The 23,675-nt window shown below is 55.2% G+C and overlaps 1 protein-coding gene across 3 annotated transcripts; it reads left to right on the top strand.

Moving 5' to 3' along the window:
* Positions 1-1,612: 1,612 nt before the first annotated feature.
* On the top strand, positions 1,613-23,627 carry GGT7 (gamma-glutamyltransferase 7). Of its 3 annotated transcripts, none has more exons than XM_069871751.1 (15): positions 1,613-1,841; positions 6,559-6,785; positions 8,950-9,101; positions 10,342-10,456; positions 11,597-11,664; positions 12,485-12,558; positions 12,972-13,165; positions 14,353-14,440; positions 15,854-15,981; positions 16,314-16,402; positions 17,154-17,306; positions 18,431-18,548; positions 19,024-19,161; positions 20,110-20,209; positions 21,792-23,627. In XM_069871751.1, exons 1-15 carry the CDS (start codon positions 1,640-1,642, stop codon positions 21,953-21,955), a joined length of 2,010 nt encoding a protein of 669 aa, XP_069727852.1. In that variant the 5' UTR covers positions 1,613-1,639; the 3' UTR covers positions 21,956-23,627. The 3 variants fall into 3 exon arrangements, with proteins under 3 accessions (XP_069727852.1, XP_069727853.1, XP_069727854.1); XM_069871752.1 differs by lacking the exon at positions 1,613-1,841 and adding an exon at positions 5,435-6,023 and having other exon boundaries at positions 6,193-6,785; XM_069871753.1 differs by lacking the exon at positions 1,613-1,841 and adding an exon at positions 5,435-6,444.
* Positions 23,628-23,675: the final 48 nt, after the last annotated feature.

The raw sequence follows: 23,675 nt of genomic DNA, 5'->3' as shown, positions 1-23,675 counted from the left end.
AGAACATCGGGGTATGTGGCAGCCTATAGAACAGAGCTGAGCATCTCACAATGGTGAGCGCTGTGAAAACCAGGAGCGCGGCACACTGGACAGGCTGGCACAGGGATGGTCTAACAGAGAGCACAAAGTTGAGTGCTGGGAGGAGAGAGGAGCCAGGGGCTGCAGAGCAGGGACAGGGGTTCGAGTACTACCTCTGGCCTCTGTGGGTTTGGTACTGACGTGATCCTGCTTGCTTTGAGCTCTGCTCTCCTTGGAGGGCAGGTGCTGCAGAGTGCCTGGTTGGGGAGCGGCAACTTGGGGAGTAAAGCCTTCCCTGTGCTGGAGAGCCGAGCAGCAGGAGCCACGGCTGCTGGGATATGAGGCTGCATCCTGGTGGGGTCTCCACAATGGCACAGAGAGGAGGCTGCGTGCTTGCAGGTGCTGCAGCCATGGGCCTGGAGGGCCACGAAGATGGTGAAAGGTGTAGTGGAGAAGTCATATAAGGAGTGACTGAAGTCACTTGGTCTGATCAGCCTGGAGAGAAGGAGACTGAGGGAAGACCCCATTGCAGTGTGCAGCTTCCTCACAAGGAGAGGAGGGTGAGCAGGCACTGGGTTCTTCCCTCTGGTGACCAAGCACAGGACATGAGGTGACAGCAGGAAGAGGGAGGGTTAGGTTGGACATAGAATCATAGAATCACTAGGCTGGAAAAGACTTCTTAGATCATTGAGTCCAACCATTCCAATCTGCCACTAAATCATGTCCCTGAGCACCTCGTCTACCCATCTTTTAAACCCTTCTAGGGATGGTGAATCAACCACCCCCCTGGGCAGCCTGTTCCAGTGCCAAAAGACCCTTTCTGTGAAATTTTTTTTCCTGATATCCAGTCTGAACCTCCCCTGGTGCAGCTTGAGGCTGCTGCCTCTTGGCCCCTACCACTGCCAGCACCCTCTTCTCTACGACTTCCTTTCAGGTAGTTGTAGAGAGCAATGAGGTCTCCCCTCAGCCTCCTCTTCTCCAGGCTAAACACCCCCAGCTCTCTCAGCCGTTCCTCATAAGGCCTGTTCTCCAGCCCCTTCACCAGCTTCGTTGCTCTTCTCTGGACTCGCTCCAGAGCCTCAACATCCTTCTTGTGGTGAGGGGCCCAGAACTGAACACAGGATTCGAGGAGCGGTCTCACCAGTGCTGAGTCCAGAGGGAGAAGAACCTCCCTGGACCTGCTGGTCACGCCGCTTCTGATCCAAATCATGGAACCCTAGAATGTGTTGGGTTCAAAGGGACCTCAAACCCATCTAGTTCCACCCCTGCCATACGCAGGGACACCCCCCACTGGATCAGGGGCTCCAAGCCCCATCCAGCCTGGCCTGGAACACTCCCAGGGATGAGGCAGCCACCTGGGCCTGCCCCTGCCCGTCCCGCTCCGTCCTTTCCGTCCGGGTTCGACTGTTTCCGTCGGGGCTCGGCTGTTTCCGTCCGGGTTCGGCTGTTTCCGTCCGGGTTCGACTGTTTCCGTCGGGGCTCGGCTGTTTCCGTCCGGGTTCGACTGTTTCCGTCGGGGCTCGGCTGTTTCCGTCCGGGTTCGACTGTTTCCGTCGGGGTTCGGCTGTTTCCGGCCGGGTTCGGCCGTTTCCGGCCGGGTTCGGCCGTTTCCGGCGGGGCGATGGCGGTGCCGGTGCCGGCGGAGGCGGGGGCGGCGCGGCCGCGGTCTCTGGCCGCCGGCTCTCCCGTGGATTACATGAGCATCACGAGCTTCCCGCGGCTCCCCGAGGAGGAGGCGGCGGCGGCGGCGGCGGCCGGCGCGGCCGAGAGCGGCCTCCGCGCGCGGAAGGAGGAGGACGCCTTCCTGGGCGAGCAGGACACGGGTGAGGGCGGCGGCGACCGGGGCTCCCCCCGCCACCCCCCCCGGCTCCTCCCCGCCACCCCCTCGGGCCTCCCCAACACCCCCCTCCCGGCTCCCCCCGCCACCCCCAGCTCCCTTCCATCGCCTCCCGGTGCTGCCCGGACGGACCCGGGGCTCCCTCCGTCCTCCCCGCCTCCCTCGGGGCTCCTCCCGGTCTCTCCCCACCCCAGGCCCCCGGGCTCCCCCCACTGCACACATAACCCCACCCCCACCCCGGGCTCCCCCACTTTACACCCAGCCTTGGGGCTCCCCCCATCCCTCCTGGGACTCCCCAGACCACACTCGTCTCGTAGAATCATAGAATTGTAGAATAGTTTGGGGCGGGAGGGACCTTAAAGACCATCCAGTTCCAACCCTATGGGCAGGGACACCTGCCTCTAAATCAGATTGCTCGAGGCTCCATCCAGCCTGGCCTGGAACAGCTCCAGGGATGGGGCAGCCACCACTTCTTGGGGCCACCTGTTCTGGTGCCTCCCCGCTCTCATGGTGAAGAATTTCTTCCTTATGCCCAGCCTAAATCAGAAACTGCACAACCAGCAAGTCCAGGGAGGTTCTTCTCCCTCTGTACTTGCCACTGGTGAGACCGCTCCTCGAATCCTGTGTCTGGGCCCCTCACCACAAGAAGGATGTTGAGGCTCTGGAGCGAGTCCAGAGAAGAGCAACGAAGCTGGTGAAGGGGCTGGAGAACGAGTCTTACAAGGAGCGGCTGAGAGCGCTGGGGGTGTTTAGCCTGGAGAAGAGGAGGCTGAGGGGAGACCTCATTGCTCTCTACAACTCCCTGAAAGGAAGTCATAGAGAAGAGGGTGCTGGCAGTGGTAGGGGCCAAGAGGCAGCGGCCTCAAGCTGCAGCAGGGGAGGTTCAGGCTGGACATTCGGAAAAAAATTTTCCTGGAAAGGGTCATTGGGCACTGGCAGAGGCTGCCCAGGGAGGGGGTTGAGTCACCTTCCCTGGAGGTGTTTAAGGGACGGGTGGACGAGGTGCTGAGGGACATGGTTTAGTGACTGATGGGAATGGTTGGACTTGATGATCCAGTGGGTATTTTCCAACCTGTTGATTCTATGATTAAATCTGCCCCTTTCCAGTTTATACCCATTGCCCTTCATCCTGTCACTACAAGCCTTTGTGAACAGTCCCTCCCCAGCCCTCCAGGGCTCCCCAAACATTGCTCTCGCCACTCCCCAGGCTCCGCACACCTCACACGCCTCCCCCCACTGCACACGCCTCCCTCCAGGGCTCCCAACACCACCGCCCCCAGGCTCCCCATGCTGCACTTCCCCCCCAGGGCACCCCCTACACCATCCCCCTTTCCCCCTGGCGCTCCCCCCACACCGCCACCCTGCAGGGTTCCCTCTCCCTCCTCCAGCCACTGCATGGGCCTCCCACGTTCCCCAGCCCCATCGACCCTGTGGCGTCCCCAGTGCATGGCTGTAATAAAGGCAGGTGCTTCTTTGGTCCGGGAGAAATCCCTTTGCCTGTTTTTGATGGATCACATCCTGCTCAGCAGCTCGGACACCCATGTGTTCTCCCCCCAGGACACGGTTCTCCTTGGAGAATCACCCCCAGGGCCGCTCCATCGCCTGCAGGCCTGTCTCTGCCCGTGGACCTCGGAACCCAGAGGCCCATGGTTGAACTGGTCCTGCATGCCCCTTGGTTTGGCCCCGTTCCACGCTGACCGCCAGATGACGTTCCCATTGCCCATTCTCATATAACGGTTTGTGTTGGAAGGGACCTCAAAGCCCATCCAGTTCTGTGCCCCTGCCACGGGCCAGGACACCTCCTGCTGGATCAGGGAGCTCAAAGTCTCTCATCCTGTGCCATCCTCTGCTGTCAGGGCAAAGCTGCCACGTGCAGGTTTGTGGGAACAGCTCTTTGGAAAGTGTGAGAGCTCTCTTAAGGCACGTGGAGCACAAGCAGAGCTTGGAGCAGTTTTGGCTGTGCCGGTGCCCTCCTGAGCATGGGGTCTTGGTCTCGCTGGGTGCCTGCGCTGGGGTGTCTGGAGGAGCCACTGCTCTCCTACCCATGGAAACTCCCGCGTGTGTGTCGCAAAAGCCACCCATGCCACGTTATCTGCCAGACCACAGGGAGGGAACACAAGCCTTTGGTTTTCTACCACTCAGAAGGTCTCATTAAGACGAGGAAGTCCCTGTTGTGCTCTCGGTGCTGGGGACCCCTCAAGGTGCTGCATTGCAGCCCCTGCTCTGATCTCCACTGTCCTCCCTGCAGCAGCTCCAGAGCTGAGGTTCCCTGAGGCTCTGGTTCCCCTCAAAAGCTGCATCTCCTTCACGGCCCCCACAGAGGTCAGGTAGAGTTTGGTGACTCCTCTTCCAGGTGTGGGCATTGACTGCTCCTTGCCCTCTGTGCTCCCAGCTGACCCCTTCCAGCGGCCCTGCTGACTCCAGTGGTCACAGAGACTCAGTGACTTGCCCAGAGCTGTGCGGGGTGGCTGTGGTGGAGAAGGAAGGGGCTCCTGCGTGGGTGGAGAGACCGGGACCTGCCCCCTCCTGCAGATATTCGTGTCCCCTCATGCTGGGCCTGTCACCAGATGGAGCAGAGGGATGGAGATGCCCCATGGCAGGGTGCCGGGGCTGTTCCTGACATCCCTCTGTGCTGGCATCTGCCTCCAGGCAAGCTGTGGCGCCCACCGGAGCCCTTTGCTCCCACTCTGCCCCTTTGCAGACCAGACGGGCCGGTGAGAGGCTCTGTGTGTGCTCAGAGGCATGGGCTGGGAAAGCTCAGCCCTTCCCAGTCACACTCCTAAATCCTAGAATGGTTTGAGCTGGAAGGGACCTTAAAGCTCATCCCGTTCCAAGCCCCTTACCATGGGCAGGGACACAGTCAAGACACAGCAGGAATGAGATTAACGTCACCCTGAGGGGATCCCTCAGCTGCAGCATCACTGAAATGAAAACTCACTCCTTGCCTGGCCCCAGGAGAGCTGCGCCCGGCAGGTTGTAATGTCATGGCAAGGACAGGGCTGGCCGTCCCCAGATCAGACAGAGCGGCACAGAGTTTCCTGCTCACTCCCTTCCCCCTTCCCCCAGATCCAGGAAAGGTCCCCTCTGTGGAGGGAGCTTGACATGCGCTCACAGCCGTAAAAGCCAAACCGTGTCCTGGGCTGCATCAAAAGCAGCGTGGGCAGCAGGGTGAGGGAAGGGATTCTGCCCCTCTACTCCACTCTCATGAGACCCCACCTGGAGTTCTGTGTCCAGTTCTGGAATTGCCAAAATAAGAACATGCATCTGTTGGAAGGGTCCAGAGGAGGCCATGGGGATGATCCGAGGGTTGTAGCACCTCTGCTATGAGGACAGGCTGGGAGAGTTGGGGTTGTTCAGCCTGGAGAAGAGAAGGCTGCAGAGAGACCTTGGAGCAGCTTCCAGTGTGGAAAGGGTCTCCAGGGAAGGTGGGGAAGGCCTTGGAAAACCAAGGGCCTGGAGTGATAGGATGAGGGGGAATGGCTTTATATTGGAAGGGGGAAGATTTGGGTTAGACCTTAGGAAGAAATTCTTCACGCTGAGGGTGGGGAGGCCCTGGCCCAAGTTGCCCAGGGGAGTCATGGCTGCCCCATCCCTGGAGGTGTTCCAAGCCCAGCTGGATGGGGCTTGGAGCAACCGGATCCAGTGGGAGGTGTCCCTGCCCATGGATGGGCTTTAAGATGCCTTCCAACCCAAGCCATTCCATGATTCTGTGATCTTGTCTTTTCCATTTGATGCTCCACTTCTTCCCACCATGGATTTGTGGGGCACTGCAACCCCCAGAAATTTCATCCAGGAGCCTTGGATGATGCCCTGAGCCGCTTGGTCCCACTTGATGACCAGCTGAGACTAGCATGTCCCCATGGCTGTGCCAGCAGCTCTGTGTGACCAGCAGCGCCGCTCAGCCGGCGTCCCTCCTCGCAGCAAAGGCAGCAGCTGGAATGAGCAGAGCTTCCAGGGATCTTTTCAAGCAAAAGGGAGACTTTTTCATCCTGCTGAGCACCATTTGCTGGCTGGTGGATGCCCAGCAAACCCCTAACCCATTGCGTTTGCCAGCTGAGAGCTGGGTGTTTGGCGAGCGGTTCGATTTCGCAGTGAGCCTCGTCAGCCAGAGGAAGCAAGAAATGAAAGCGGAGCCTTTCCTGCCGTCGGAGCGGGCGGACGCCCCGAGGTTTGTAGGTTTGCCGCTCCCTGCCCTCACTTTGCCCTGCTCCTGCAGAGGGTTTTCCAGTGCTCAGGCCACACGCTTCGCTTCGCCTCTGTCTTTCTCAGGTGCTTTAGCTCAAGCATAGCTCCAAATAAAGCTGCTGGGTTTTTTTTTATATCTTTCTTTCCTTCAGTCCTGCCACATTTCAGACCTGTTTGCAAGTCAGTGCTGTGTTCAGAACCCTTCCAAATGCAGCAGGAATTGCGGGCCCAGCCCTGAAGACCAATGAAAGGACTGAAATGGAGCAACAGTCCGGGGTTTTACCCCTCTTAATCACCAGGGAAGTAATTTTGGAATAGCTAGAGCTGGAGGAAGGGATCAGTAAACTGACCTAAAGCAGCATCTGAGCCAGGAAGTCTCTTGAGAGCTGGGATCAATAGGGAAGGTAATAGCCTTGCTGGAAGGGGCACGGTGTAACATTAGTGCTGGGTAAACACAGCAACAAGAGCCCCGTGTTGCTCAACAACTAACACTTATTTTCTCCCTGCTGCCCACAAAGATCCAGACTCCTTCCTGAAGTCTGCGCGTCTCCAGCGCCTGCCCTCCTCCTCGTCGGAGATGGGAAGCCAGGATGTGTCCCCTCTCCGGGAGACCAGCAAGGACCCCTTTTCTGGAGACTGCAGCTGCCGGCAGGACGGGCTGACCGTCATCATCACTGCCTGCCTGACCTTCGCCACGGGCGTCACGGTGGCCCTGATCATGCAGATCTACTTTGGGGACCCTCAGGTAAGATGGAACAGTGGCTTTGCAGTCGAGCATTCTCTGAAAACAGGAGAAGCTCCCCAATTTTCCTCCTTGGCAGCAGATTAGCACGGCAGGTGCTGGTGAGCCCTGGCCAGTGTCAGTGAGACCCTGGCTGCTGAGTCTTTCTCTGTGGTTCCACCCCAAATTGTCTCAAAAGCTTTGCAAGCTGGGCTCTGGGCACCTGCCCCATGTCTAGGGTGTGGATTTGGGCAGGTTTCGGGGTGCTGCCAGGGGGGAGATGGGCAGCCCTGTGTTTCTCCAGCTGTGGTTGGAGCCAGATGCGAATGCTTTTAGAAGCAATCCTTAGCTAAGCCATAGGCATCTTTCGTACTTTTCCCCTTGGAGAGACTTTTGTGGGTCTGTATGTCCAGGCTCACCCCGGGAAGGATCCGACCAGGACCAAGCAGGGCAATAGCTGAAAACAGAGCTGAGCCTCCCGCTGCTCTGTCCTACAGAGCAGTGGTAAAATGCAGAGCAAAGGCAGCGTGACCGTGGGGTCATTCTTCTCTGCAGAACATAGAATCATGGAATCACAGAATCATTAAGGTTAGAGAAGACCTCTGAGCTCATCCAGTCCAGCCGTCAGCCCAACCCCTCTGTCTTTAACGCAAGATTCCACCACTGCCCTGGGCAGCTGATTCCAGTGCTTTACCGCTCTGTCAGTGAAGAAGTTTTTCCCAATATCCAATCTAAACCTTCCCTGGCACAACCTGAATCTGTTTCCTTTCATCCTGTCCCTTGTTCCTTTGGAGCAGAGTCCAGCACCCACCTCCCCACAACCTCCTTTCCAGGAGCTGCAGAGAGCGATGAGGTCTCCCCTCAGTCTCCTCCTGGCTAAACAGCTTCAGGGCCCTCAGCTGCTCCCACAACCCCTGTTCTCCAGTCCCTTCCCAGCTCCATTCCCTTCTCCGGATGCTCTTCAGCCCCTCAGTGTCTTTCCTGGAGTAAGGGGCCCAAAACTGAACCCAGCATCTTCTAGCAGAAAGAATTCTTTCCCTTTCCTGTCTCCCACCACCACTGTGGTGTTCATGTGTTGTCAGTGCAGCCGAGCAGGACTTTCCCCTCACAGCACAGCAAATCCCGTTGTGCTGTGCCATCCGCCGACGTTGACCACTGCTTTCAATGTGGTTTTCATGGCATTCTACTTGTTCTACTTTTCCCCGGGGTTACGGCGGAGCAGTTGTCGTTACAATGCCCTAAAGCTCTGGCCATAGCGACAGGCTAGAAATAGGTTGTACCTAAAAGGTCTTGGCGGGGCTCCAGCCCCCTAAAACTGAATCCTGGATCTGAGGTGCTGCCGGGGCCCTTCCATCTTTGCACTTCCCAAGACCACTGTCTCATGCTGAGCTGCTGCAGTTTGTAGAGTTAAAATAGACCTTCCTGTGACTGTATTGGCAGTGGCGCTGGCACCAGGAAAAGATAAGAAAATGCCGTGGTGCTGCAGGGATTTGTTCCCATTTGCAGTGACCTCTTTGCTCAGGGAGTGCAGGGATAAGATGAGGGGGGACAGTTCGAAGCTGAAAGAGATCTTAGGAAGAAATGTTTTCTTGTGAGGGTGGAGGGGGACATTTTACAAGATCATATGGGGATAGAGCTTTAAATTGGAAGTGGGAAGATTCAGATTAGACGTAAGGAAGAAATTCTTCACCATGAGGGTGGGGAGGCCCTGTCACAGGTTTCCCAGCGCAGTGGTGGCTGCCCCATCCGTGGAGGTGTTCCAGGCCAGGTTGGATGGGGCTTGGAGCAACTGGATTCAGTGGGAAGTGTCCCTGCCCATAGCAGGGGGTGGAACTCGGTGGGCTTTGCAGTCCCTTCTGACCCAAACCATTCTATGATTCTGTGGTCAGAACCATTCTGTGGTCAGCCCTGCTCCAGGGTTTTGGAGGACTAGGTGAGACATGGGCAAGGCGAGACAGCTTAGCGTGTTTGCTGTTGAAAGCATCTGAGCTAATGGCTGTGGCTGCATGCAGGATGTGCAAGGACATGCAAGGCAGATATTAGTCTCACCAGCATTTGGAGGCACTTGAAAAGCTAGACCAGCCACAGCCTTGGCGCTGGCCTCAGGCTTCAGGTCCTGCAGAGTCGAGTGGAAATCTTGGCAACCCCAGCACCCGTCCTGGTCACAACCGCTTTCCTCTTCTGGCAGATCTTCCACCGCGGCGCTGTGGTCACAGATTCTGGCCGCTGCACGGCACTGGGCATAGAGGTGCTCAACAAACGGGGCTCCTCGGTTGACGCGGCCATCGCCTCGGCCCTCTGCGCGGGAATCGTCAACCCCCACACGTCAGGGCTTGGCGGGTAAGTGTGGATCACGCCCTCGTGCTGTCGGCTGAGACGTGGCAGCCCCAGCACGTGGTTCCCAGTCTCTGACATCACGCAGTGGACACGTCCATGTCTGCACAGAGATGGGGACCCTTCCTGTGCATTGAGTTGGCAGCACAGGATAGAGACCCCTAGGAAGGGAAAAGCTGCCTCTTCCATAGCAGCTCCCAGGGATGTCTAAGCCTTAGGCTTGAAAGGGATGAAAATGTGACCGCTGTGAGCGTGCCAGGAGCTTGCAACACCCTGGGCTCAGTCCCAGTGCTGTCAGACACTGAGTGCTTCCCTCCGTAAACTCTGCTCCTGCTGCCACAGGAGGCTGAGGTGTGAGCCTGGCTCTGGGCACAGGGGCCTTCTCCCAGCCGTCATCCCCAGGCCAGCATCCACGTGAGCCTCGTGTGCTCAGCTCTGCAGGAGGGCTTGGGAGTGTTGCATAAATCACCGCCACCTGATAGCTTCTCCAGGCTGTGCCACAGGTTGCTCTGGTAGGGAAAAACCCTGCTTTGTTGCAAAACCGCTCAGATTAGAAAGAAAATCCCACATAGTCCTAGCCTGGCAGTGGAACAGAACCAGTGGCCCTGTGGCCAGGCTGGGAGAGTCTGAGAGAGTTGAAGTTGTTCAGCCTAGAGAAGAGACCCTAGAGCAGCTTCCAGTGCTGAAAGGGGCTCCAGGAAAGCTGGGGAGGGGCTCTTGGTCAGGGAGTGCAGGGATAGGATGAGGGGGAATGGTTTTCAGCTGAAAGCAGGGAAATTTCAGTGAGATCTTAGGGAGGAACGTTTTCCTGTAAGGGTGGGCAAGGCTGTGGGCCAGGTTGCCCAGAGCAGTGGGGGCTGCCCCATCCCTGGAGGGGTTCCAGGCCAGGCTGGTTGGCGCTTGGAGCAACCGGATCCAGTGGGAGGTGTCCTTCTACCTGGCAGGATGGATGGAACTGGATGGGTGTTGAGGTCTCTTTCAACCCAAACCGTTCCATGATTCTCTGATCCAGCCTCGCTGCAGGCTTAGCTTGGGGCTGCCTGTATCCCACACCACCCCTGGCTGAGTTGTCCTGCTCCACTCCCTGGAGAGGGGCAGCCCTGGTCACTGCTGAGCCTGGTGACCTGCTGCGATGGCCCCATCACACCAGGGCTGGCCCTGGCCCCAGGGCTCTTCGTTCAGGCTCTACGGCAGCAGCTGTTGCAGGGGCAGCCGTTGCCGTGCTGTGACCCCAGCCTGTCCGCAGGGGTGGCGTGATGCTGGTCCACGACATCCGGAAGAACAAGAGTTGGGTGATTGACTTCCGCGAGGTGGCTCCCCTGGGCATTCCGCTGGACGGGGACCTGCAGAAGGACACCAAGGTGAGGACCCTGCAGGGCTGTAGCTGGCTGTTTGCTCCAGCTCTCCTCTCCCCACAACTCTCAGGCCGAGGAGGAGATGCCTGTGGGGAGCAACAGGAGGCATCTCCCACCATGGCAGGACCTGGGCCCTACAGACGTGGGGACTCCAGGGAAAATACTTTTTTGGCAGCCCCAAAACACCTGGAGCCTGCAAGGTGTGGGGAGTAAAGAGGCCTGTCCTTCCAGCAGGATGGAGCTGGGAGAACCACAGTTCCAGGAGAGAGCATAATCCCGTGTTGCTCTGCTGAATTATTTGTCCTGATCCACCTGGGTCCCTTCCAACCCAAACTATTCTACGATTCTATGATTCAACCATTCCACAAGCTCCTTTTAGGTGGTTGTAGAGAGCAATAAAGAAGGAGCGGGCTGAAGGGTCCAGTGATGCTGGTGACACCAGTGACACCGTGAGCATGGGGCAGCTGGCAGTGCCAGAGGGCAGCTGGCACAGCACAACAACTCCAGAGAAGAGCAACAAAGCTGGTGAGGGGACTGGAGAACAAGTCTTATGAGGAGCGGCTGAGAGAGCTGGGGGTGTTTAGCCTGGAGAAGAGGAGGCTGAGGGGAGACCTCATTGCTCTCTACAACTACCTGAAAGGAGGTTGTGGAGAGGAGGGAGCTGGGCTCTTCTCCCAAGTGACAGGGGACAGGATGAGAGGGAATGGCCTCAAGCTCCACCAGGGGAGGTTTAGGCTGGACATTAGGAAAAAATTCTTCACAGAAAGGGTCATTGGGCACTGGCAGAGACTGCCCAGGGAGGGGGTTGATTCACCTTCCCTGGAGGGGTTTAAGGCACGGGTGGACGAGGTGCTAAGGGACATGGTTTAGTGTTCGATAGGAATGGTTGGACTCGATGATCTGGTGGGTCTCTTCCAACCTGGTTATTCTATGATTCTATGATTCTATGATTGGGTTGAAATAAGGATTGAATTTGCCTCTTTCCTTCCAAAACCTTCTAGTCCCTCATGTAGTCCATTGCTGCAGACCCCTTCCGCTCTCCTGAAGCCCATGCAGGCGCTTCCTGCGTGAACATGACTTGCAATTGGGGACCGTGTCCTCATGGGAAGGAGACGACTCCTCCTTTCTGTCTGTCCTGTTTTACAGCCGGGGCTGCTCGTGGGGGTGCCGGGCACCATACGAGGAATGCACCAGGCGCACCAGTTGCACGGGAGGTAAGACGCGAGGCTGGCCCAGGCGGGCTCTCCTCCTGCTGTGGAGGGAGCAGGGAGCGCACAGCCCTCACCATCTGACCACATCCTCGGCCACCAGGGTGTCATAAAATATGTTCATTTTTTGCTACGTCATTTAACAAAAGAAAGAATTCAGCTTGGTCAGGTTTTCCGCAAAGCAAAATTTTGGCTAACAGGATAGGCAGTGAATGTTCTCTAAGAAGCAGGCACAGAACGTTGACCTGCATGTCTGTATTTTCATTCTCTCTTTAGCTGGGCCCTAAGAAGTGAAGCTGTCTGATGCCCTGGTGGGACAGGGAGTGGGGAAGAATCCTTTTCCTGTGAGGGTGGGGAGGCCCTGGCCCAGGTTCCCCAGAGCAGTGGTGGCTGCCCCATCCCTGGAGGTGTTCCAGGCCAGGTTGGATGGGGCTTGGAGCAACTGGATCCAGTGGGAGGTGTCCCTGCCTGTGGCAGGGGGGTTGGAACTGAATGGGCTTTGCGGTCCCTTCCGACCCAAACCGTTCCATGATTCTATGATTCCGTGACTTGCTCAGGGCCAGGGCCTGGCTTGAGATTTTCCTCTAGAGATGTCCCCTGCCCTAACATTCCTCTCTGTTGCACCTCGTGGAGCCCTGAGATCCTGCTGAAAAGAAACAACCCACTGAAAGCTCAGTGCTGCATTTGGCCACCACTGGCCCCACCCATAGCCTGGTCTTTCAGGAGCCCCCTGACCATGAAGCCAAGCCCTGCACTTGCTCCCCACTGCCCTGCCCTGGTTCACCCCTCAAAGTCATGTTTTTCCTTGTCCTTTCTCCACTGGCAGACTCCCGTGGTCCCAGCTGCTGGGCCTCGTGGCAGGTGTCGCCCGGGATGGGTTTAACGTCACACACGATTTGGGTGAGTACCTGATGGGGACCCACAGGTGGCTGCTCAGCACAGAGGAGCTCACTGGCCCCTGCACTCGGGTGTGAGGGGATGTAGAGGGTTATTCCTGGGAAATGAAGGCTCTTTGGACCTGGAGATGGATGGTTTAGGGGGCTGAGCAAGGTGTAAGCTGCAGACTGCAAGGCGAGAGCGTGGTGGCAGGAAAACCGGAGCCCTGCTCAGGGACACGTTGGAGCAGCCTGTGCTGGGCCAGCCAGGGGAGGGCTCCAGGACGGTTTGGGTTTCCTTCCCAGCTCCAGTGGGTGCACGATCCAGCCTGTTTTGAAACAGGGCAAGAGGCCACAGCAAGTCTCCAACATCCCCATCGGGGTCCCCTGTGCGTTCCTGCAGGCCTTTCTGCATGTCCTCCCCCTTCTCACCCACAGCAACAGCCGTAAGCGAACTGAAGGACCTGAACTACTCTGACAAATTCCGGGAGATCTTCCTGCCAGACGGGCAGCCCTTGCTGCCCGGGATGTTCGTCAGGCGCCTGGACCTCGCGGCTGTGCTGGAGCTGCTGGGGGCTGAAGGGCTGTCAGCTTTCTACAGCGGAAACTTGACCCAGGAGATCATCTCCGAGGTGAGCCGGACAGCTTTCCAGACACTATTCCCAAGCCTGCAGCTCTGCACAGGGGTGTCGTGAGCCGAGGGCAGGACCGGGCACTTGGCCTTGTGGAATCTCTCGTAATTGGTTGTGTGGCTTCTCCTGGGTGGAAGGAAGGAGTTGGGCCATGAGCATAGTAGCAGCTGTTCTCCAGCTGTTACCTTTTGCAGGGGATTTTAGGATCAGCAGAGCACAGTTACGAAGGAACTTCCTCATCTCCTTCACGACTCAACCACAGCAAACCTGCAGTGGGGGGAGTTACCACCGTGAACATTACCAAGCCCAGTAAATTGTACCTCTAGGAGAGTCTTACAGAAAGACCCAGGGTACAGCAGACCCACCGTCACCTGGAATAACTATAACAGGGTGGATGTTGGATGCAGGCATTGAGGGGCTGGAACGCGTCCGGAGAAGGGAACAGAGCTGGGGGTGGGTCTGGAGAACAGGGGTTGTGGGAGCAGCTGAGGGCCCTGGGGCTGTTTAGCCTGGAGAAGAGGAGGCTGAGGGGAGACCTCATCGCTCTCTGCAGCTCCTGGAAGGAGGTTGTGGGGCGGTGGGTGCTGGGCTCTGCTCTCAGGGAGCAAGGGATGGGATGAGAGGAAACGGCCTCAAGTTGTGCCACGGGAGATTTAGATTGGGTATTGGGAAAAATTTCTCTACTTGAATGAGTGGTGAGGCCCTGGAACTGGCTGCCCAGGGCAGTGGTGGAGTCCCCATCCCTGGAGGCCTCGTGTGGATGTGGTGCTTAGGGCCGTGGTTGAGTGGTGGAGTTGGCAGTGCTGCCTTAAGGGTTGGACTCAGTGATCTTAAAGGTCTTTTCCAATCAGAATGATTGTGTGATTCTGTGATTCCATTTGAATGCTTCCTACCCTTTAAGATACCCTGCTTGCCAGTCCCATCCTCTCGGGCAGGCGGAATCCTCAGCACACCCAGGGGGCTGGGAGCTTTTGGAGGTGACCTGCAGAGCCTCCCAGCCGTGATGAATGCTGGCAGTCCCACCAGGCCATGAAAGCACAGATCTTCAGGTTATCCTGAGGAACCTGGCACTTTGCTCACCTGTCTCAATAGCAGCTGTTTGCCTGTGGAGTGTGTGTCCCAGGGCGTACAGACAGCCTTGACCCAGCTCTCTCAGTGTGTGCTGCTTCGCTCTCCCGTGCTCCCAGGTCCACAGCTACGGAGGAGTCTTGGTGGAGGAGGACTTCAGCAATTACAGTGCCACAGTGCAGAATCCCGTCCACACAGTCTATCGAGGTAAATGCCAGTCACTTTACCTTTCAGTGCCAGTTAACGATTTGCTTCACTGGGCAAGAGGGAGTGACAGCATTTAACAAGAGTTGAAGTCAAAGCGGAAAAGCTCTCCACTGAGTTTCTTGTTATTGCCTCCAGACCCTGATGCTTCACAGGCAGCTCAGGAGGTTTTCAGCACTTTGAATTGGGCCTGTTTGTTCCTTCCGGCTGACTGATGGCATTTCTGTAGTGTCAGAGAGTAAAGATGCAGCATGATCACACTTGGATCCAACCGTGTCCTGGGCTGCATCCAAAGCAGTGTGAGCAGCAGAGTGAGGGAGGGGATTCTGCCCCTCTGGTGAGACCCCACCTGGAGCTCTGTGTCCAGTTCTGGAGTCCTCAGCACAGAAAGGACATGGAGCTGTTGGAGAAAGTCCAGAGGAGGCCACAGAGATGATCTCAGGGCTGGAGAGCCTCCTGTACGAGAACAGGCTGAGAGAGTTGGGGTTGTCCACCCTGGAGAAGAGAAGGCTGAGGAGAGACCTTAGAGCATCTTCCAGTGCTGAAAGGGGCTCCAGGAAAGCTGGGGAGGGGCTCTGGATCAGGGAGTGCAGAGATAGGACAAGGGGAATAGTTTTCAGCTGAAAGAGGGGAGATTGAGATGAGATCTCGGGGAGAAATGTTTTGCTGTGAGGGTGGGGAGGCCCTGGCCCAGGTTGCCCAGAGCAGTGGTGGCTGCCCCATCCCTGGAGGTGTTCCAGGCCAGGCTGGATGGGGCTTGGAGCAACTGGATCCAGTGGGAGGTGTCCCTGCCCATGGCAGGGGAACTGAATAGGCTTTGAGGCCCCTTCCAGCCCAAACCATTCCGTGATTCTATGATTGATGCAGTGTCCAGGTAGAAGCTGGCACATAGGTTAGCATCTACATCTGAAGACAGTTCTCAAAGTTGATCTACGAGGGAGAAAATCTTTGTTTATGCAAAAACTTTCTGAAATGTTATTTTTTTCTAGAAATCCCTGTATTTAATTTCCTTAGAGCTGTAAAGTTGGAAACCCATTTTATCTCCATTCTTCCATACCGCAGTTCAGAAACCACCCAGCAAGAAGTGAATTTCAGATGTAAAAAAGCATTTGGGCTTCCTTCCTCCATCATAAAGAAACAGAAAGATACAACAGGAATTTTTTGGGAACTGCTTTTCAGATCATAGATTCAAACAGAATGGTTTGGGTTGGAAGGGACCTCAAAGCCCATCCAGATCCACCCCTGCCATGGGCAGGGACACCTCCCACTGGATCCGGTTGCTCATGTTGCTTTGATTATTTCCCCTTGAACCCGGAATGGTTTCCCTGGGCTCAAGGACAGTAGCTTATGGGAAAGTATAACAGCTGGACAGTATTGGAGAAAAGCTGCTTCATTCCTCTCTCCTTTTCTTCACAGGGCATCTTGTTTTCAGCCCCCCGCCTCCTCATGCGGGTCCTGCACTGATCACAGCACTGAACATTCTTGAGGGCTTTAACATCACAAGTCAAACATCCAGAGGGAACGTCTTGCACTGGATGGCAGAGGTAAGAGGAGATTCAACATTAGGCTGGATTTTGTGTGCTGCTAGAGAACAATCTATTCGTTGGTTGTACAGATGTGTCTGTAGGTAGTTCCGCAAGTAGAGGGAGCAAATCATAAAATCACTCGGTTAGAAAAGACACCTGGAGGTGTTCCAGGCCAGGCTGGATGTTGCTCGGAGCAACTGGATCCAGTGGGAGGTGTCCCTGCCCAAGGAAGGGAGGTGGAACTGGATGGGCTTTAAGGTGCCTTCTGACCCAAACGGTTCTATGATTCCGTGATTTTCAGGGCCACCTAAATGTTTTTCTCTCTTTCTCTCTTTGTGTGTTCAACGTAGACATTAAGAATAGCCCTGAGCCTCGCTAGCAACCTGGGAGACCCAACTGATGATGTGTCTGTCACTCACGCTGCAGAAGACATGCTGAGGTAGGTGTGAGCCTGACAGGCACGGTGACAGTTGCGAGATGTCTGGTTTGAATACCAATCCTGGATTTGCTCTTTCTAGCTTGCTGAGGTTTTTCTACTTCTGTTTTAGTGAAGTTCAGTCCCTGAGTGTCCTAGGGCTCCCTCTTCCACAAAGATCACAGCTGGTGCCACAAGGCCCTGGCGATGGGTGGTGGGATGCCCTCACACAGAGGTTTCCTGGAGCCAGCTTGATCTTGAGGGTTCCTCCCTCTTTCTCACCCTTCTAAATACTCCTTCTCAGCAGGGTGGACACACAGCTATCCACATGGTGATGACCACACATGGTTTCTGTGTGTCTGTTCTCCACCACGGGCCTCGGTACCTTTCCAGTAAACTCAGATGTGCAGCAGAGGCCAGGCCTGGGGTGTCAGCCCAGCCTCCCACCTCAGAGCCGGGCTTGGCCAGAGCTTGTGGCCAGAGCTGGACCTGACTTGCTCTCCCCCTGGAGGCCTGGCCTTCAGCCCTTGTCCATCAGGAGTGAGTTTTCCACCGGAGGCAGAGCCGGGGAGGTCCTTGGCGTTGCCTCTCTGTGCCGACTGGGCAATCTTGTGTCCGGCCATCGGGTGAAGCGAGGTTGGTCCCTGTCCTCGGGGCCGGCCCCTCGGGGACACACCACCAGCAGCTGTGGAGATGTTCCCTCACAGAGACCAAGAGATGTGCAGCTTCCTAGGCTCATGGGTCGCTTTCCTCTTTGCCTCCCCTATTGCTGAAGTAAATCCGAAGCGAATTCCTTGCGCCAGCTGATTAATGATTCCCAGGCCTTCTCATCTGATCTCCACATGCCTCACTTCTCCGTGGAGAGCGGACCTGCTGCTAGCCAGGTCCTGGTCATGGGACCCGACGACTTCATTGTTGCTGTTGTGAGGTAAAGCATTTACTGCTTTCCATCATGGACTGAGGGTGGGAGGAGGGCGGAGAAAGCAGGTTCATCAGGACAGGAGGGGATCAGACCTGGAGCAGCTGGGCCGCTCGCTCTGTTAGTCCTGGAACAGGAGAAAAGGGGAGGATGAGGCAGAGGTGTGTGAGCTGGTGCTGCTCTACCCGCTGCAGAGTCCTACAGCCCTCGCAGTGAAATGCGGCTGTGCTGGCCTGAACCTGCTCCCTGGAGAAAAGAAGCTGGCCAGATTTGAGGACTGATGGAGGTGTGGAGACAGATCCACCACAGAATCAGTTTAGCTGGAAATGACTTTTAAGATCACAGAGTCCAACTGTAAAGCTCACATTGCTGACACCGCCTGTAAACCCTGCCCCTAAGCACCACATCCAGGTGGCTTTTAAATCCCTCCAGGGACGGGGACTCCACCACTGCCCTGGGCAGCCTCTTCCTATGCTGACAACCCTTTCTGTAAAGAAATTCCTCCTAATATCCAACCTAAACCTCCCCTGGCACAATTTGAGGCCATTTCCTCTCATCCAGTTCCTTGTTCCTGGGAGCAGAGCCCAGCACCCACCTCCCCACAACCTCCTTCCAGGAGCTGCAGAGAGCGATGAGGTCTCCCCTCAGCCTCCTCTTCTCCAGGCTAAACAGCCCCAGGGCCCTTAGCTGCTCCCACAACCCCTGTTCTCCAGACCCTTCCCCAGCCCTGTTCCCTTCTCCAGATGCGCTCCAGCCCCTCAAGGTCTTTCCTGGAGTGAGGGGCCCAAAACTGAACCCAGGATTCGGCCCAGGGGGACGATCCCTTCCCTGCTCCTGCTGGCCACCCCATGGCTGATCCAAGCCAGGAGGCTGGTGGAACCCACCCGGTGGCCTCAGCCTGTGCAGATCGGAGAGGGGAATCCTTAAAATACAGGGAGGGGCAGAGCTGCTATGGCCAACGTGGCTCCTGCTCCTCCGTACGTGGAGACTTTCACTCCTCACATCTAACCTGCCCTAAAGAACTGAGTCTCTATCAAACCGAAGTGGGATGGAGGAATTGGAGCCATGAAGCCTTGAGGTGACCAAAAATCTCTGGGAGGATTATTATGAGATATCTTCGTGTTTCTTTTCAGCTCTTTGAATCGTCCCTTTGGCAGTGGAATAATAACACCCTCTGGAGTGCTCCTCAACAGCCAGATGTTGGACTTCTCCTGGCAAAATAAAACAATGAACCACTCCATTCCCAGGCTGGTAATGAAGGACGTGACAAATCCTTTATTTGAGCTCTCTATATAGGTTTTTTTCAGTTTTATTCCCATCTCCACAACAGGGGGGCTATTTAATTCCTTATTAATAACTGACACAGCACAGTCTGTAGAGAGTTCCTATTTTTTCATTATATGAGCCACTGAAACAGAGTAAAGAGAGGCTTTGTGTCTATCAGTTATCATTATAATGCAGTTTTATCGAACAACACTGCATATCTCAGCTGCCTATTTTCCCCGCATTCCAGATGCGCTTTAAAGCAATTTTCACTTCAGTTACTGACTGTTGATGAGTTGCTGCTCTGCAGGTTTAAAAGTAAGAAAAAAAAAAAAAGCCCTTCAGGCCTTGTAAAGAAACAATCACAGAGCATAAGTGAGAAGTTAACCTGTGCAACCCGAGCACCAGCAAAGCTTGAGCTGCCCTGTTGAACTTTTTCAGCGCGTCTTTTCTTCCACTGCAGCAAAATCTCATCCAGCCCCGGAAACGGCCACTGTCTTTCCTGCTGCCCACCATCGTGAGGCCGTCTGAGGGGATGTGCGGGACGTACCTGTGTCTGGGAGCCAACAACGGGGACAGAGCCTTGAGCAGCATCGTGCAGGTGGGTGCGGTGTGCGGGCGCTCTCGGAGCAGGGTTTGGGCTCGGCACTGCGCAGGTTCCATCCTGCAGGACAGGCGTTCCCTTCCCCATCTCCTGGGTGGTGTGGGAACTGGTGGTTCTAGGATTACCAGTTCAGTCTTTCCACACACTGGGGTTGTTGGATCTCTAAGAGCGACCGATTTACTTCGCTTGCCCCTTTCCTGGTGGCACCGCTCGAAACTGTAAAGGAAAAGCATCTTGGCAAAATCTCTACGTGTTTTGTGTCACTCTCAGACCTGTTCAAGGCTCGTCTTAAGGATCATAAGGAACAAAAAGGAGCATTTTGTATTCAGAGAATTGTGGGAGCCTGGCAGCCCTTTAGCCTTTTTCCCTACGAATTTTTCGTGACTGATTTCCTGCTCAGCGCTTGCTGTAACTTGGGCAGCTCCTCTTAATTTATGATTTGCAGTGAGGTGAAGTACCTGTGTACAGCTCGATCGCGTGCACAACAGCAACGGATTGCTAAAAAGAAAGGCTCAGTTGAGGTTGCCTCCCATTTTCCTTACCTTTTGGAGGCCGCTATTCAGAGCAAAACTAAAGGCAACCACTGCTTCCCAGTGCTTTGTTTGGAGAAGTAACTTGCTGAGCTTTTGGCTGGAATGAACACGTATTTAGAGATGACATCGCATTCTGAACTCGCCGCTCTCCTAATGGAGCAGGAACCATGTGACAGAAAGCCCGTGCAGTGCTGAAAAGACACGGCTTTCCCACCAACCACACACAGGCCGTATACCAAGGGCCTCTTCATACGTGCGAAAACCCACATCAGTTCATGCAGTTTGGTAAACGGTTCAAAATCTTTGCCCGTTGCATCCGCAGATATTGGAGCCTCCGACTACAGGGAAGCTCGGGAAGCTGGCTTCTCCCATTCTCATGTCTTTATTATCAAGGATCTTTATTCTCTTGCAGGTTTTGATGAACGTTTTGACATTCAACAAGAACCTGAGTGAAAGTCTGGCACTTGGTCGCCTTCACCCACAGCTTCAGTCCAACACCGTGCAGGTTGACAGTGAGTATGGGCCCTGCTGTGGGGCAGTCCCTGATCCAGCAGGTTTAGAACAGGAGCTCACAGCTCACTGTGGTCAAGGGTCCTCAGTGGGTGCAGAGGGTTTGTGGAAAGACAAAACCCAGCAATCTAAGCTCCTTCAAAGCTTGGAGCCCTTGCTGAGCTCTGCCTTCTCCCTCTTGTCTTGGGAATGGTCTCTGGTCCCTCCAATACCACCTCTCCAAACTCTTCCAGATGCTTCTCCCGAACCGTCCCGCTCTCCCTGAGCACCTCGTAGAATCGCGGAATCATTGAGGTTGGAAAAGGCCTCTCAGCTCACCCTGTCCAACCCTCAGCCCAGCCCCACCGTGCCTGCTAAACCCTGTTCCCAGGTGCCACGGTCACCCCTCTGGGGACAGGGACTCCACCACTGCCCTGGGCAACCGGTTCCAGCACTTCACCACTCTGTCAGCAAAGGCATTTTTTCTAATATCCAATCTAAACCCCCCTGGCACAACTTGAGGCCGTTTCCTCTCTTCCTATCCTTGGTTAATTGGGAGAAGAGCCCAGCACCCACCTCTCCACAACCTCCTTTCCGGCAGTTGTAGAGAGCGATGAGGTCTCTCCTCAGCCTCCTCCTGGCAGAGGACTTGTCCTGTCCTTAAAACTGTGTGGCTGTTACACCATTGAGGAATCCAAATAAACAAGATTGCGACCACAGCTTCAACCAGTCCCATCCTGAAAGCCAGGAGCTCTTCATACACTTTATTACCTCTGGCCTAAAGGATATTCTTTCACTTTCCAGTCCACGTCCCTCAGCTCCGCCAGCTGGGAGAAGACGGGGCTCATGACAAGGCTTGTAGCTTGACAGTGCAACTAGTCTAGGTCTAGTTGGGGTTTTCTACAAAGCCTGATACCTTCAGAAGGTCCTAATTTGTGGGGTTTGCACATTTGGCATCGACGAGATCTATGCAATATATCTCCAATGTTTATAGCTTAATCCACTGGGGGTTTGTGTGCCTGCTCAGTCTGTGCAGCCGCATCCTCAGCTCCGCACCCCCAGGCACTTCTGCTCGTACAGAAATGACAAAACACCCCATAAACAAAATAAAAGCAGAGGAGCAAGCAGCCTCAGGTCGATGGCTGGAAAACTAAAAGTACGGGACAGGGAAGTGGGGAGGTTTGTCACAAAGGTTGTCATAGAATCACCAGGTTGGAAAAGACCCACTGGACCATCGAGTCCAACCATTCCCATCAATCATCTGGCAACTTGTTTTACTGTTGTTAGTTTTGAGCTGCCTTGCATCTTATTTTGGCTCCTAACTGTCAATACCCTTAGCTGTAAGTAAGCTCTTCAGAGTGGGGACTGCCTGGTGCCAGTGATATATCTTTGCCTCTTTCCAAAGAGGAGGATCTTCCACATCTTTAAATGCTCTTCTGGATCCTCTCTGCCCCTCGGAGCGGGGAGCGCTGCTCCTTCTCAGCCGCTGGACGCCTTCTGAAGGGGCTGGAACAGCTCCTTTCACCCCACCAGGGTGAGGACAGGGCTTTGCCTCGAAGGCAACAGCAGTTTCAGTTACGAAGTCCTCTTTTAAAATCCCTACAGGTGAGTTTCCTGAAGAAGAGATCGAATTCCTCGTAGACAGGGGCCATCGAGTGGAAAAAGTCCAAGTGGTCTCCCTAGTTCACGGGGCCAGAAGAACCAACAGTTTCATCCTCGGCCTGAAGGATCCCAGGAGCCTGGATGCTGCTGGAGCCACGATATTGTAGCATCTCCCGGGTGACGTTTTTGCAGAACCAGGCGTAGAGAAATCCACCCGAGGGCCGTGCATGTTCCGAAATGGCCCCTTCTCCATCCCCAGGGCGGGTGCCCCGCGAGCACACGAGTAGGTGTCTGTACTTCCCAGCCAGGACGACACCAGCGGGGGCAGCAGCACCAACACACAGCACTCTGATGGGTTTTCTTTTATTTTTTGAAGTTATTTGAATTGCAAGCAGCCCAGTCCCATCACAGGAGTGCACGGAGCACACTCTTCTTTTGACAGAGCCTTGCTAGTAATTGGGGTCTGTTCAAAAGCCCAGTCCATGTCCCCAAGCACGACATCTGCTTGTCTGGCTCCAGGGATGGGGACTCAACCACTGCCCTGGGCAGCCTCTTCCCATGCTTGACAACCCTTTCTGTAAAGAAATTCCTCCTAATATCCAACCTAAACCTCCCCTGGCACAATTTGAGGCCATTTCCTCTCATCCAGTTCCTTGTTCCTGGGAGCAGAGTCCAGCACCCACCGCCCCACAACCTCCTTCCAGGAGCTGTAGAGCGCAATGAGGTCTCCCCTCAGCCTCCTCTTCTCCAGGCTAAACAGCCCCAGGGCCCTCAGCCGCTCCCACAACCTCTGTTTTTCAGACCCTTCCCAGCTCCATTCCCTTCTCCAGCCCCTCAATGTCATTGCAGTCAAGGACCAAAACCTGAACCCAGGACTCGAGGTGCTGGCTCTAGCCAGCATCTTCATTCTAGGGAACAGGAATGTTAGCAAAGGACAAACCAGCTGATGACACTACTGTCACCTTTGTCTCCCTGTCTTTCCCAAGTTCTTTCTTTGCCCTCGTGAAGCCTCATTACTACAGCCTGATGGAGCTGTGTAGGTACCTGGCACTGGACTGTCGGGGTGTCCTCTAAACCCTGTATGCCCAGCTCATTTTCCCAGCGTGCAGCCTCCTCTGTTGGTTCCTTTCCTCATGTCGCTGCATACCTTGATTGTGGGAATCAACCCTTTGAACCAAGTCACTGTGCAGACTCGCTGGTTTTGTAACCAGGCCCACACTTCTAACAACTTGTGGACCCCTCAGTTTCCTTAGAGAGGTTCAGCCTCCTCCAGGGTGAGATTAAGCTCAGTGGTAGAGGTCTTCATTCTCTTGGATGCTCTCTGGAACTGTCTTAGCCGTGCCCCACAGACTCATAGAATCCACAGCCCACGGACTGCAAACACGTTCAGGGCTTTCCTCCCACTCCCTTCTCTCAGGCTGCTTGGAAAACCTGAGTCCTGTAATCCCCCCAGAGAGGCTTGGGATTTTCCACTTGCTGAATTCCTGCCCGTGCTTCAGCTCTGTATTTTGGTACTGGTGGCTCGACTGGAAAAGCCGAAGAGAGTGAGAGAAAAGGTACAAACCAAACCCTGAGAGAATTCTCTGTCCACAGCACATGAAATCTTAGACTCCTTCTGCATTTTTTGTCTGAAGGAGAGAGAAGAAACACCACCACATCTGGCAGCGGCACCGCTTCAGTCACCCCACATGTGGGCATCTCTGTCTCTTTTTGCTGGCAAGTTAGGGACACCTGGCACTAGAAAATCCCCAAATTGGATCATTTTTCACAGTCTAAAATCTTCTCTCATGGTGCAAATGCATCTACAGCCGCTGTACATATTATATTTCTATGTCTGCACATGGTTGTCCTGGTCTTTCATTCAATGAGCCCTCTTGTCACCCCAAC

Source organism: Phaenicophaeus curvirostris, chromosome 18 (assembly GCF_032191515.1).
Source record: "Phaenicophaeus curvirostris isolate KB17595 chromosome 18, BPBGC_Pcur_1.0, whole genome shotgun sequence".
Lineage (NCBI taxonomy): Eukaryota > Metazoa > Chordata > Aves > Cuculiformes > Cuculidae > Phaenicophaeus > Phaenicophaeus curvirostris.
The sequence above is the reverse complement of the archived record's forward strand: the minus strand, read 5'-3'. Positions and strand labels throughout refer to the sequence as shown.